The sequence below is a fragment of the Rhipicephalus sanguineus genome, chromosome 10 (genome assembly GCF_013339695.2).
Source record: "Rhipicephalus sanguineus isolate Rsan-2018 chromosome 10, BIME_Rsan_1.4, whole genome shotgun sequence".
In the NCBI taxonomy this organism is placed as follows: domain Eukaryota; kingdom Metazoa; phylum Arthropoda; class Arachnida; order Ixodida; family Ixodidae; genus Rhipicephalus; species Rhipicephalus sanguineus.
Window position 1 is genome coordinate 3419543 of NC_051185.1, and position 14215 is coordinate 3433757.

The window sequence follows — 14215 nt, forward strand, 5'->3', positions numbered from 1 at the left end:
GTCCTCTTCCGGGCTTGAGTCTTGAGTCGGTACATAATGGCTGGACAAAGAATGCCAGCGAGGTCGGACATGTGAGCACCCTGTGCCAAGATTGTCACGGGTGTCCAAAGCCATCTCGATCTCGCTGCCTCTCCCTTCGAACTTGTCGACGCCCGGTCGACCAGTGACGGATCCCGTGCAAAAAACGACTCCGTCGTTCCACGTGGCCTTCAGGCAACACAGTGACAGTCTGAATGAAGTTGTTCCTGTCGTAAACGGGCTCGCACGCCAGGAGGCAGGGCTGACGGACATCGGCTTCTTCTGGCTGAGGTGTAGGTTCAGCCATGCTTGGGTACCCGCTTGATGAAATGGATGGACTGACCCTTGGCGAATGTGGCATCATCTATCGAGCTTAATAGTATACGTTGTGGGGCTAGTTGGTTCATAATCTTCAAAATTGGCTAGCGCGAAATTGACAAGGACTACAAAAGAACACAGAAGCACATTGTCCTGTACGTCTGTGTTCCTTTGTAGTCCTTGTCAATTTTGCGCTAGCCAATTTTGAAGCTCATCTATCGATTTGACTTCGTGAGGCGATATGTCGCTGAGCAGTAGGTGAGCGTCTGCGCATTCGGCCAATGACTGCGTTGAAAGCGGAGTACCATGCTTTGACGCGAGAAGAAGGACCTCTTTCCCAGAATTCACAGACAGGTCAAGTTTCGCGTGAAGTGAGGGCCGCTTCTCCGACTGCCGCTGGTGCAAAGAAGTCGCAGTGACGTGCTCATACGATGGTGAGTGTCGGTATCGCTTCTCCAATGGCTGTGAACGAGATATGGTCTCGGCGTCTGTCAGAGACGTTATTGTGTTAGTTACCGACGCCGAGTCCGTGGCCTGAGGTGGTGAGCCTGGTCTCATTTGTGTGTTTGTCCCAGAGCAGGTTGAAACACTGTCTGCAGGTGAGCTGCAATGCGCAGTTGCAGCCTTGAGGTAGTGCCCCTTCAGAGCTCCATCCTCGGTTGCGGTGAGGTTGGACTGGGTGGTGGCAGCGAGGTGGTGGTCAATCGGTCCAAATGCAGCTATGAGCCTGATGCACCACTCCGCCCAGGATTGCTGCCTCACGCCTTCGTACCTGTGCCACGCCGCGGCACCATTTCGAAGGCGGTCGATGGCCACGCACCACTGCTGCTGATCCGTCCAGCACTCGCGAGCTCCGATAGCGTTCACGGTTTCCACACAGTTGTCGGCGTCGTTCTGCAAACCGTGGAACTCTGGTAATTCGCGGACAGCCGGCGATGGTGGGGCGGCAGGCGAAAATTCGGAGTATGCCGACGCCAAGCAGCCCAGTTGGTATGTGAGCTGCGGAGGGCACACCGGAGCTCTCTGCGGTCCGGATTGAGCTGGATTCAAGGTCTTGTGAGGCAGCTGCAGCTAACAGGGAATGCGTTGCGCACAATGATGGTATAGCGGCAGGACACAGCTCGGAGCACCGCGCTATCCAGACGTTAATCTCGACGCGGAGTTGTGCGATGGTACGCAACAGCTCCGCGACGCTGTCGGATGAGGCGTACAAAGGGCGAGGATTCACGTACATGGAGTATGCGGTGGTAGCAGTACTCCCGACGGCAACATCCACGCCCAAGGAAGCCTGAACAGCGTCCCTTGGATGCTCACGTGTTGGAAGAGTCCTGGGCACCGAATGCGTGTCACGGGACGCGTACGCGACGTTCACAGACGACAGGGGCCCGTGCAAATTCCCAGACGAAAGTGGTAGCACGGTTCCTGGAAGGTCGTATGCTGGAACCACCGAAGAGGCATGGACGCCGTCCGCGGATGATTCCATGAGTAGCGGCAGCAGCGGTCGAGTCGTGGAGTTCATGATCGAGGAAGCGTGGACGGCGTTCCTTGGATGGAGAGACCCGCGCAGCCGACGACCCTCAAGGACACGTGGCTTGAGCTTCGAGGTTCAATTCGCGTCGTAGGCTGCGCCATTGTAAAAGAATGAGAGACAGAGACAGCACCCTTGCTGCGGGCCGGCTGTTCTATTCTGAACTACTACTTCCTCTACCTCCCTCTAGATGCCCGCGTGCCAGAGCCTCGGTGCCGCTCTTCGTCATCACAGTATATATATATATATATATATATATATATATATATATATATATATATATATATATATATATATATATATATATATATATATATATATATATATATATTGTAGCGAAGCGTTGGAAGCCTGTAATGGGTCGCCCTCTCGAGCGCTTACTAGTGGGTCGTCCTCTTCCGCTCTTCTGGGACAGCACGCTCCTCGCGCTCAGAGTCGGCACCCCGCCTTGACTGTCGCAGTCGTTTATCGTCGCCGAGTGCCCGCTAATAAACGTCTTTATAATTTGGTGGAGGGTGCTGGGCTTTCACAACAACTTCGGCCCTCATTCGATGCCCCTGGCTCTTCGATCCCGTACCCTGCCGCCTACGATGCCTCAAGACGCCTCCCAGCAAACGGCCCCGCCTACACCGACCTCCTGCCCAGGTGTGCCTCGTATCCGCGACCCTCCGGTCTTCACTGGCGCAGATGGCACCGACGTGGAGGACTGGCTCGCGATTTACGAGCGCGTGAGTGTCCCGAATAAATGGGACGAGGCAGGAAAGCTGACTAACCTCGTTTTCTACGTCGCGGGTGTGGCGGGCTTGTGGTACAACAACCACGCATCAGATTTTACAACGTGGTCCGACTTCAAGACCGCCATTATCAATGTGTTTGGCCGCCCTGCCGTTCGTAAGCTGCAGGCCGAACAGCGCTTACGTGAACGCGCTCAGCAGGCCGGTGAATCATTCACCAGTTACATTGAAGACGTCCTCGATTTCTGTAAGAAAGCCGACGCCACCATGTCCGAATCAGACAAGATCCGGCACATCATGAAAGGCATCGACGACGACGCCTTCACCATGCTGCTCGCCAAGAACCCCAGCACAGTGGCTGAGGTCATAACGCTCTGCCAAAGCTATGAGGAGCTGCGCCGGCAGCGATCGATGACCCGTCGCTCTCCATCACGCGACGCCGAGCTCGCTGGCTTGTCGACCATATCCGACCACTCCGCGTTGCTCGCAGAGATGAAGACATTCGTGCGCGAGGAAATCGCGCGCCAATTCTCTCTGCTGGACTTTGCTCGCCCGCAGTACGTCCAACAGCCGTCGACCACCCTTCTGCCTCCGCTCCGTCGAGCAATTGAGCAAGAAATCGCAGAGGTCATGCCCGAGTACCACCAGCACCATACGGCTCCTGCACCCTTGAGTTACGCCCAAGTGGTCGCAAGAACGCCCCCAGCAATCCCTACGGCTGCCCCACACATTTACGCCGAAGCCTCCGCTCGACCTCATTCTTTCGAAGCGGATGTGCCGGTAACCTGCGCCGACGTCACGCACAGGCCACGACTGCAGCCCACCGTCCAGTCCTATCAGTTGCCGCCCCGTCAATCCCGTCCTGCACCATGGGCGGGCCCTGCCCCAGCGAACCGATGGCGCACACCTGACAACCGCCCCATATGCTTCGCATGCGGTTACGCCGGCCACGTGGCGCGGTATTGCAATCGCGTGCAGCCGCCTAGAGTCGCGTCGCCTGCCACCAGCCCGGCGAACCGCCCATATTACGACCCACCTACGCCACTGTCGCCGACGTCTCGCCCCGCTCCATCTACCCGCCGTTCCCCGTCACCACGACGCCGCTCGCTGTCACCGATGCGGCCACGTCTGGTCCCACGAGACCAGGAAAACTAGTCGTCGCAGTCCACGAGGCAAGGGCTGCGATGCTGTCGAACTGCGAAAGCCCTCAGCGAAGCCCATCGAACGTGATAGACGTGTTTGTGGACGGTGTTCGTGCATCTGCCCTTATCGACACTGGAGCCGCCGTATCCGTTATGGACGCAAAGCTTAGCCGAATACTGCGAAAAGTGACGACGCCACTTTCCGGGCTCTCCCTCCGTACAGCCAGCGCCCAAAGCATTCACCCTACAGCGGTATGCACAGCCCTCGTCATGATTAAGGACGCTATGTACGCCGTCGAATTGATCATAATTCCTGCATGCTCTCACGACGTCATCCTCGGATGGGATTTTCTCTCCCGCCACGACGCCGTAATTCATTGCGCACCCGCCGAAATAGAGCTCTCACCATTCTCTAATTTGACGCCGGCAGACAGTCCATCGGCTGCGAGCAAGATACTCGTCAAAGACGACATAAAAGTGCCTGCAAACTCGTCAACGGCGGTGTCAGTTTACTGCGCCAGCCTATCCGACACCGTTGCACTCCTCTCGCCATATGACCGTGTTTGCACGAGGAAAGGCTTGCTGGTGCCTTTCGCGACTGTTCAAGTCACCCAGGGCAGCACCTCTATTTATGTAATCAACCCCTCCCCGTACAGTGTTACGTTGGTGCGAGGGGAATGTCTGGGCAGCATAGAACCCCTCGAAGACGCACAAGTTATGGACGAGCCCGATGATTCGCACGGCCGAAGTTCGAGCACGCTCAGTGCTGTTTCGACGTCTGGTTCATCACACGCTGACATATTTGGTTCCTCCATAGCTGACAACCTTACGCAGGTCCAGCGTTCCCAGCTTTTGGACCTGTTGGAAGAATTTCGCCCTTCTTTCGATGTCGCTCAAACTTCTCTCGGCCGCACGTCGGCCGTTACGCATGGCATCGACACTGGCGACCACCTGCCACTGCGGCAACGTCCATATCGCGTATCTCCCGCCGAACGCCGTGTAATCACCGAGCAAGTCGACGACATGCTTCGACGTGATGTCATTCGACCCTCTAACAGCCCCTGGGCGTCTCCTGTCGTTCTTGTTGCGAAGAAGGACGGTTCTGTGCGGTTCTGTGTGGACTACAGACGACTCAACAAGATCACTCGTAAGGACGTGTATCCACTGCCGCGAATAGACGACGCGATTGACAGCTTGCAAGGCGCCGAATTCTTTTCACCTCTCGATTTGCGCTCAGGGTACTGGCAAGTACCTATGGCTGATGACGCTCGACCGAAGACCGCCTTTGTCACGCCCGACGGCCTGTACGAATTTAACGTCATGCCGTTTGGGCTGTGTAATGCGCCCGCCACCTTTGAGCGCATGATGGATACCGTTCTGCGCAACCTGAAATGGCACACGTGCTTGTGCTACCTCGACGACGTCGTCGTGTTTGCTCCGGACTTCTCCACGCATCTTCAACGCCTACGGCATGTTTTGACGCGTTTGAGCGACGCCGGTCTGCAACTGAATCTAAAGAAGTGCCGGTTTGCAGCACGGCAGCTGACAATCCTCGGCTACGTCGTGTCCAAGGACGGAATTCTTCCTGATCCCGCCAAGCTTCGGGCCGTGACTGAGTTCCCCAAACCTACGTCCGTCAAAGAACTGCGCAGTTTCGTAGGACTGTGTTCCTACTTTCGGCGCTTCATTCGAAATTTCGCGACTATCATATCGCCACTGACGAAGCTTCTCGGAAGTAACGGGCCCCTCCATTCGTGGTCGTCGGAGTGCGACGACGCTTTCGCAAAGCTCCGTCGTTTGTTGACGTCGCCTCCCATACTACGCCACTACGACCCTGCGGCCCCTACAGAGGTACACACAGACGCTAGCGGTGTTGGCCTTGGCGCTGTCCTTGCGCAGCGCAAACCAGGGTTCCCTGAATATGTCGTGGCATATGCAAGTCGTACGCTTACTAAAGCCGAGACCAATTACACCGTCACCGAAAAGGAATGCCTGGCGATCATCTGGGCCCTTACGAAATTCCGACCTTATTTGTATGGTCGCCCATTTGATGTCATCACCGACCATCATGCACTATGCTGGTTGTCGTCATTGAAGGATCCCTCAGGCCGCCTCGCCCGCTGGGCACTTCGCCTACAGGACTACGATATCCGCGTGCTCTACCGCAACGGACGCCAGCATGCTGACGCCGACGCACTCTCGCGCTCCCCCTTGCCTGACGACAATGCTTCCAGCTCAGTGTCTCACAATGCCGTTTCGTCTATCGACATTCAAACCATCGCCACTGAACAGCGCAAGGATCACTGGATTGCCTCACTGATAGCCTTGCTGAGTGATCCATCGGCGACACCATCCACTCGCGCATTGCGTCGTCAAGCGCACCATTTCGCCGTTCGCGACGACCTCCTCCACCGACGCAATTACGGCGACGGCCGCCAGTGGCTACTCGTAATACCCCGCAGTCTGCGTTCTGACATATGCGAGTCGTTCCACACTGACCCGCAGTGTGCACACTCTGGGGTATCGAAAACCTACCACCGCATTCGCCAACGGTACTTTTGGCGAGGGATGTACCGCTACGTGCAGAAGTTCGTTCGCTCCTGCATCGATTGTCAGCGCCGCAAAACTTCAACGCACCTGTCGCCGGCAGGTCTGCAACCTCTACCTTGCCCTGACCGGCCGTTTGGGCGCGTTGGCATCGATTTGTATGGACCACTTCCTCTAACGTCGGCTGGTAACCGCTGGGCCATCGTCGCTGTTGACCACCTTACGCGATACGCCGAAACTGCCGCCCTCCCAGCGGCTACAGCGCGCGATGTTGCCTCCTTCCTGCTGCACCGATTCATGCTGCGCCACGGTCCACCCCAGGAGCTGCTCAGCGATCGAGGTCGTGTCTTCTTGTCCGAAGTCGTCGAAGCCATTCTCAAAGAGTGCAACGTTGTTCACCGGAAAACTACTGCTTACCACCCGCAGACGAATGGCCTCACCGAACGCTTTAACCGCACGCTCGGCGACATGCTCTCGATGTACGTCGCCGCCGATCACACAAATTGGGATGCCATTCTGCCTTTTGTCACCTACGCCTATAACACCGCCCCGCAGAGCACTACTGGTTTCTCGCCCTTTTTCTTATTGTACGGCAGGCACCCGTCGCACACGATCGACACAATCCTTCCCTACAAGCCGGACCCGTCTGAGTGTGCGCCTATTTCTGCCACAGCAAGACTCGCTGAGGAGTGTCGGGAGCTTGCCAAGACATTTACTACGAATGACCAAGGGCGGCAGAAGAGCATTCGCGGTGACACCACCACTTCTGCGCCCACGTTCCTCCCTGGAGCACTCGTATGGCTCTCGGTCCCTACCACTGCACCTGGCCTCTCTTCAAAACTACTGCCGAAATACGACGGCCCCTACCGTGTCGTCGAACGCACGTCCCCGGTCAACTACGTGATCGAACCCCTTGAACCATCTTCGGACATGCGCCGTCGAGGGCGCGACATTGTCAACGTTGAGCGCCTGAAACCCTACCATGACCCGCTCATAGTGACAAGCCGTTAGGTCGCCAGGCGGCTCCCTTTTCGTACCCGGGGTAATTGTAGCGAAGCGTTGGAAGCCTGTAATGGGTCGCCCTCTCGAGCGCTTACTAGTGGGTCGTCCTCTTCCGCTCTTCTGGGACAGCACGCTCCTCGCGCTCAGAGTCGGCACCCCGCCTTGACTGTCGCAGTCGTTTATCGTCGCCGAGTGCCCGCTAATAAACGTCTTTATAATATATATGTATATATATATATATATATATATATATATATATATATATATATATATATATATATATATATATATATATATATATATATATAAGCCACAAAGAAAAATAATTCAGAAATATTTTCCGACGCGCGGAATAGAACGGGCGACCTCTCGCTCCGCAGAGCGCGGCGTTACACGGCTAGGCCACGAAGAGTACCGTCTTTCAGCATTCTAACGGCGAGCTATTTATATACACCATTTAGTTCAGCGTGCTTTCTTGCTCACCAGCGAGATGGCGCGAATTGCGCGATGGGCGTGCTTTACATCGCCCCGCTCGTAGCGTTGCGCGCGCGCGCGCCTCCATGCACTTCGCCCTACAGGGCGTGGTCGCCTGCGTGCGCGATTATCTCGTGGAGGGAGGAGGGGGGGTTGTATATCTTGTGCTTTCACCGCGATGTCCGCGCTGAAGTTACTGAGCGTATCAAGGTCACTGCGCTCGCTGCAGCGGCTGCGTTTGCGAAACGAGCACGTTGTTCAACCACAAATAAGTAACAACTGTGACACTTGATAGTTCGCGCTCGCCCTGTGTGTGTTCTTTTCGTGCGTCTTTTGCGCTTGAGCGACGCGCTGGAAATTTCGAGCTGCTTTCCGTTCTTCGCGTTACATTCCAATTTGTTGCCATCGCATTCATTGCTTCGCCGTTGCGGCGAAACTGTGACTTTTTATGTTTCTGTAGTAAAGTGGACATTTGTTTAGTATGTACGCTGTCTCCCGTCTCTTGCCCCTGGCCCGTGTTCGATCAGGCGTGAACCTATCGCCGGTCACAGTCGAACCACTTATGTGCACGCTGGGTGGGTCCGTTGCCTACCCATCTCCTCCGAACGGAGAGTGCGGCTATCTTAGAAAGATTACCCATTCCCTGACAACCACTACCACGAAAGTCGGCGAAGCCTTCACGGAAAGTTTTTTTTTTACATTTGTTTTGCACTGTGGATTCTTTTTTATAGGCATTCATATGGTTCAGATCATATTCACTTTCTGCAAGCATGGGTATGGGACGTGGGCCGTGGGCGCCAAGTTTAAATCTAGCAAGATTTATTTCAGTTTATTCGTTCATCTCAGGGAGTTTCCTGTCGGCAGACACGGAGAAATCCCACCAAAGAATCGTACACAGTTTCGCCGTAGAACACATTGTACAAGTTATACGCATACTGCTTCTCTTGGTGACATACTTCTAGATGGCGCACTTGCACCTCTGACCGACGTGATCGGTTTTTTAGATGAAACATATTTTTAAAATGAATTGAACTATTGCAGTGCTTGCTTTATTTCCTAGCGAAATTTTGTCACCCTATGGCTGGCGCAGGACAACCTTAATTGTTTTTGTACCAACATATCTAAATAAATGTAAATGGAGCCCAGGTTAGTGCATGAAAGAGGGGTAACAGTAATGATTTGAGAAAAAATACTGTTCAGTGATCATATTACAGCACTGCTGCCCGCGAACGTTGACGTTGCCCTTTTTTAATATTGCAGGTGATGAGCGTGTTAACGAGCACCCAGGTTTGACCGCCATGCACACTACGTTCCTGCGTCAACACAACCGCATTGCGGGCTTTCTGGGCCTGCTCAACTTCCGACTTAGTGACGAGGAGATATTCCAAAGGACCAAGTAAGGCTCGTTCCACATAAGACGCTCGGTGTACAGATGCTTTGCAATGAAACCGCCATGGTGGGGTTTGTGATGTCGGCATGCAGGTTCTCTCGTTATTCGTGAGGCCAAACCTTCCAGCGGCGTCGTTATCATGATTGAAGCAGGTTAATTGGCACGTGATTATGCTGCCTTGGCATCATCAAAGCCGTCATGTACGTTGAGAACCTGCGTCCATGACGTCACGTGCAAGCTGCTTAGCTACTTTGCGGTCCAAACGAGGGGCGGCTGAGCGAAATGCTCGGATCTCGCCGGTACAGCCGTCTGCCCAAGCCTTTCTGCGCACTTCGTTCGCTCTTTCATGCATTTGGCGACGGCGATGTTTCACCTCCAGTGGCCCTGTAATTGGTCTCACAGTAAAAATAATTAATCTGAGTTACGACACTCGTTGAGAAGCACGCAACCACCAAAGGGGATACAGCCAACATAGGACGAATAATGCAAATGTTAGCTGTTAGTGCCCCACCTCCTAGAAGTGTGCGTTGAAAATAGCGAAATGTCGTGCAACAACGGAGGCACAGTTAGTCTTGCCTAGTTCTGCGACTGTTAAGAAAACTGTCTCTGCTTCACGGATCTGCCTCGTCGCCTCCCCCAATTTTTAATATTCTTTCCCTTCCAGTCTTTTCAATAAGTCCAGTTGATAGTTTACGCTGTCTTCTTCGTACACCGTGTGTCCTCCCTAACTTCGCGTACACCGTAACTTTAGCGCTATGCAACAAATCTCGCGGCCAATGTGGCCGCGAGATCGAGCGGAGTCGCCGCCTGGCGGCTACTGGCTGAAGCACGCCTAGTGTGGATTGCTCCCTGCGTCGTCTGCTAGCCACGTCGTGTTTGCATGTGCGCGTACATCCTGCCCGTTCTCAAAGGGCGGTTTGTTCTGTTATGTTAGCGCGAGTTTAACTGTTCGTACGTATACCTAACATGGTGTACAGAAGCAAATGGGCTTGCTCGGCTGCATGCGCGTTGTAATAAGATCAGTGAGTGCGACTTTCGAGAGGGCTGTGTATTGGTGTCGTACCCAAGAACCTCCTTGGTCGTACCCTTCGTTCGCCAGAATCATTTCAGTGTTGGTGCCGCTTTCTGGTTTAAGCATATCATAAAGTGCGCTTGGCATAGCCCCAAACATGAGGAGCATTAAACAGTGTGTGAAGGCACCGTTTTAGCGACTCGTTGGTAAACAAAAACGAGGATCTAGGCCGTGCACTTTCGCGTTGTTGTTAGATGTATAACTGTGGCACTGTAGTTAATCGGTTATGCAGTAAGCTTTAGTTGTGGTTATGATGTCCTTTTATTGTGCGGTCGTGATCCCGCTACAGCGAAATATTTCTATCAAGTGAAGTCTCACACTTCGGTACTCAAACTGTCCCCTAAAAAAAAAACAAAGGAATGACACGGCAGTGATAAAGCAGAGTTGCCGCGCGCAATTTTAACTTGGGACGAAATTTATGCGGAACCACCCGTGTGCTTAGATTTAGATACGCTTTGAAGAACCCAAATGTTCAAAATCAATCCCGATGGCGTGCCTTACATTTCTGTCGTATAATTTCACGCAAAACCTCATCTTTTCTTTCACATTATCTTGAGCGTCTGTGAGGAGTTGTTATAAAATGGTGGAATGCAGCGGACATTAGTTTGAAAAAAAAAAAAGAAAAGGCACTTATTCCATAAAATAACCGGACCTTTGTTGCATCACTGTCGTGCACGTAATCGATCGATAAAAGCTCTGTGCTAAACTCTTACCTGTTTTTATTCTGTTACTGGAGCAAGAACAAGTGCGTACGCGTTGAACGTCTCCGTGATGCTAAAGCGAAGCTTTCCTGACTAAACTTATCAACTGTCCTGCATTTCATGGAGAACTGAACAACAGAAAAAAATGCGTATGCGTATTCGCGCGAACAGTGCTATTGAACTCATTGCACAGGAATATGGGTTGTTATACAAATGAACAAGAAGTAAACACTTAAGTAGTTCAGTCGTGATACAGCAGTGCGTAGCACACAGAACACAAGCTAAACATGTACAGAGAAAACAACCAAAAACGTCATATAGTGCGTAAGCGCAGACTGTCATCCAGGGCGAGCATCCCTTTCATCAGCAGATTGCGCTTCTTTTACTAGTTATGGTAACGTTCAATGAGGTTAAAAAAAAAAAAAAAAAACGTTGGATAATCTTTGTGCATCGATTCAACAATGAAGAGCGTATATATTACCAGTAAGCTGCAATCAACGCATTTTATTCGCCGTCAATCGGCTCAAACCACTCACAACGAAGCGCCGCTGTTTGCATTTGTATACGCGCCGCCGACGGCCTCTCCACACTAACGCGGCGTATAGGTCGATCTCGCGGCCAGTAGCCTTAGCTTTAAGTCATGTTTTGGAAGGTGGTGGTATCGAGCGTGTGCTTTGGCAGGCGGATCGTGGAGTGCCAGTTCCAGCACATCGTGTACTCGGAGTGGCTGCCCATCGTCGTGGGGCCCCAGACGATGACTCGCTTCGGGCTCGCACCTCGCTCCAGCGGCTTCACCACCTACAATGGCAGCGTGGACGCGACCATGCTGAACGAGTTCGCCGCCGCCGCCTTCCGCCTCGGACACACGCTCATCGATGGAACCTTCGATGCGTGAGGCGCCGTTAACATATGACGAAGGTCGCATTGTCGCGCCCTGACGCTCACGCGAGCACGACGCCGACTTCTGGTCACCTGTGAAAAAGCGGATCTCCTAGCTTTGGATCTTTCTTCCTTTTTTTCTTTGAGAGTGCGGCAAACTTACTTTTTCTTTTTTTTTTTTTCAAAAGCTGACGCGGCTTAAATCATAAATGTGTGTGAAACTTTCTAAAAGATTATTCTCTTACTTTCAACTAGAGCGTTTTTTTTTATTATCTATATTCTAAATTAGGACACCGTAAACGTGATAGCGATTGTAAGCTCCGAAAGATCCTAAGTGACGTATAGTGTGCGTACGAAGAGACGTATCAGCGTTCAACAATCCGATCGTGCCAATGCATGGCTTCGCTCGTTTGATGATCGCGGTGCTACAGGCAAGATTATGTTTGAGTTTTGCTGCAATTGCAAGAATCATGACGCTACTAGCCCGTCAGTTAATTAGTCTTTAATAATCATCAACGCTCGAATAACTGATGCCTCTATTTGCTGACTTTCTTTGTCACGTTGTGTAATGATTTCTCCTACTGTACTGACAAGCATACTAAACAACCAAATAACATGCTAACTCTTTTTATTGATCGTGTTTTATGCCGGAAGCAAGAATAACAAAAACGCTTCTCTGTCGCAATATGCGTAACACTAGCACTACTGGCACAATCAAAATTCTTGGCAGGTCACCTCGTACCACTAAAAACACCACTGCATGCTATGAAAAAAACGTGGTTCATCCCTCCGTCATAGGAATCGGTATAACACGAAAGTAAAACGTGTATTTACAGAAGTAGTTGAATGTTTGCTGTACATTGATATAAGAGAGCTTGCACAATGTCCATTGCTGTTAGGCTAACGTAGATGCACCCACGTTGACGCTTGGTGGCACATCTCCATCCCGACGACTAACGTCCATGATCAAGGATTAAAGAAACCTTTGTGGTAGCTGTAGTAGTTAACGGTGTGGGCGTAATCAGATACAGCAGTGTGACAGCCAGAAGAGCGTCGCTTATTAGACGCAGAACTTAAACTAAGGTCGCCATATTAAAGACTTATTAGATGTGAAGCATCTTCTAGCGGAGTTCAATCCGGTGGTGGTGGTGTGCGGCGTGACCACCCTTACTGCGCATGCGCAAACCCTCACCACTTCCCCTCTCCCCCTCCCCTCTCCACTTCCCCCCTCCCCTCCCCTTCTCCACTTCCCTCTCCCATTTCCCCCCTCTCCACTTCCTCGCTCCCCTTCCGCTCACCTCTTCCCTTTCCCCTCACCTCTCCCCTTTCCCCCTCACCACTCCCCTTCTGAAACGCGGGCTCTACATGCCAAAACTCTGCTTCGCATCGCCTCATGGTCCCCTTTAGCGGGAGATGGTGTGATTTTTGAACAGCACGACGAGACTAGAGGAAAACGCTACACGTGTCGTGTGTACTCTCTAGCCCAGCCGCGTTAGGCGAGGAAGACGCGCGTCGCAGAGCTGTTTTTAATATGGATGGATGCTATGGCCGAGGCTTGGGCTAAGGTCGCCACCTCGCGGTGTGTTAATGTGTTGTCAAAATTGCTCTTTTATTGGAAACGCGCCGAATGGTACGGACGCGTAGCAACGACGCATTGCAGGAGCTAATCGCGGAAGCCACGCTAATAATGCATTACTTTACTTTACCGCTCCCAGACGGCGGCACCACCCCGTTGACCGTAAAGTCCCTGGATATTTTTGGGACTTTAGTTGACCGAGCACTGTGAGAGCAAAGTGGGAGATATAAAAGGCGCGTTTGTAAATCTTCCAGAGTGCGTGACCGTATATATTCTGTATGTGATCATTTTGGTTGTGGTTGTAAAAAGCAATAAAGAAAAAAAAGTGACCGTGGCGCAGTGGATAGCATGCCCGGCATCTGTAGAAGCGGACCAATAGGCCGTGGGTTCGACTCCCGTTGATGAAACTTTTTTTAATTTTCCATCTGGTCGTGTGCATTTTTGCAACGTCATTTCCGTTACGGAAATACGCCACTGAAGTCTTGGTGTACCCCGCCATAAAACACTTTCGTGTTAAAAAAAATGAACTGCTACGCAACCGCTTTGATTCGAATGACGCTTCTTATTACAGGAACTATCTCTTGGGCAGAACTACGTTCGAACTGCAAAACAACTATTTCTTCCCGTTCGAGTTCTACGACGGCTTCCTTGAGCCAGTTCTTCGGGGCCTTATGCAACAACGCGCACAAGCGTTCGACAGGTGGGTGAGAATTAAGAGCAAAAAAACAAATGTACTTTGAAAAACGGCAATGTAGGTACCTAAATGTGAAGTAGCAGTTTCAAGCGCTGGAGTAGATGCCTATGCTCATGATGACTGAGGGGCGCGAAAAAACG

General features: G+C 52.1%; 1 protein-coding gene across 1 annotated transcript in view; it reads left to right on the top strand.

Moving 5' to 3' along the window:
• Nucleotides 1-14215, top strand: part of LOC119372305 (chorion peroxidase) — a 59951-nt gene that overhangs the window by 26771 nt on the left and 18965 nt on the right. Inside the window, exons 7-9 of the mRNA XM_037642779.2 lie at nt 9024-9159; nt 11608-11817; nt 13953-14081. Coding sequence (XP_037498707.2) covers nt 9024-9159; nt 11608-11817; nt 13953-14081 — 475 coding nt within the window. The remainder of the gene's footprint in view (nt 1-9023; nt 9160-11607; nt 11818-13952; nt 14082-14215) is intronic.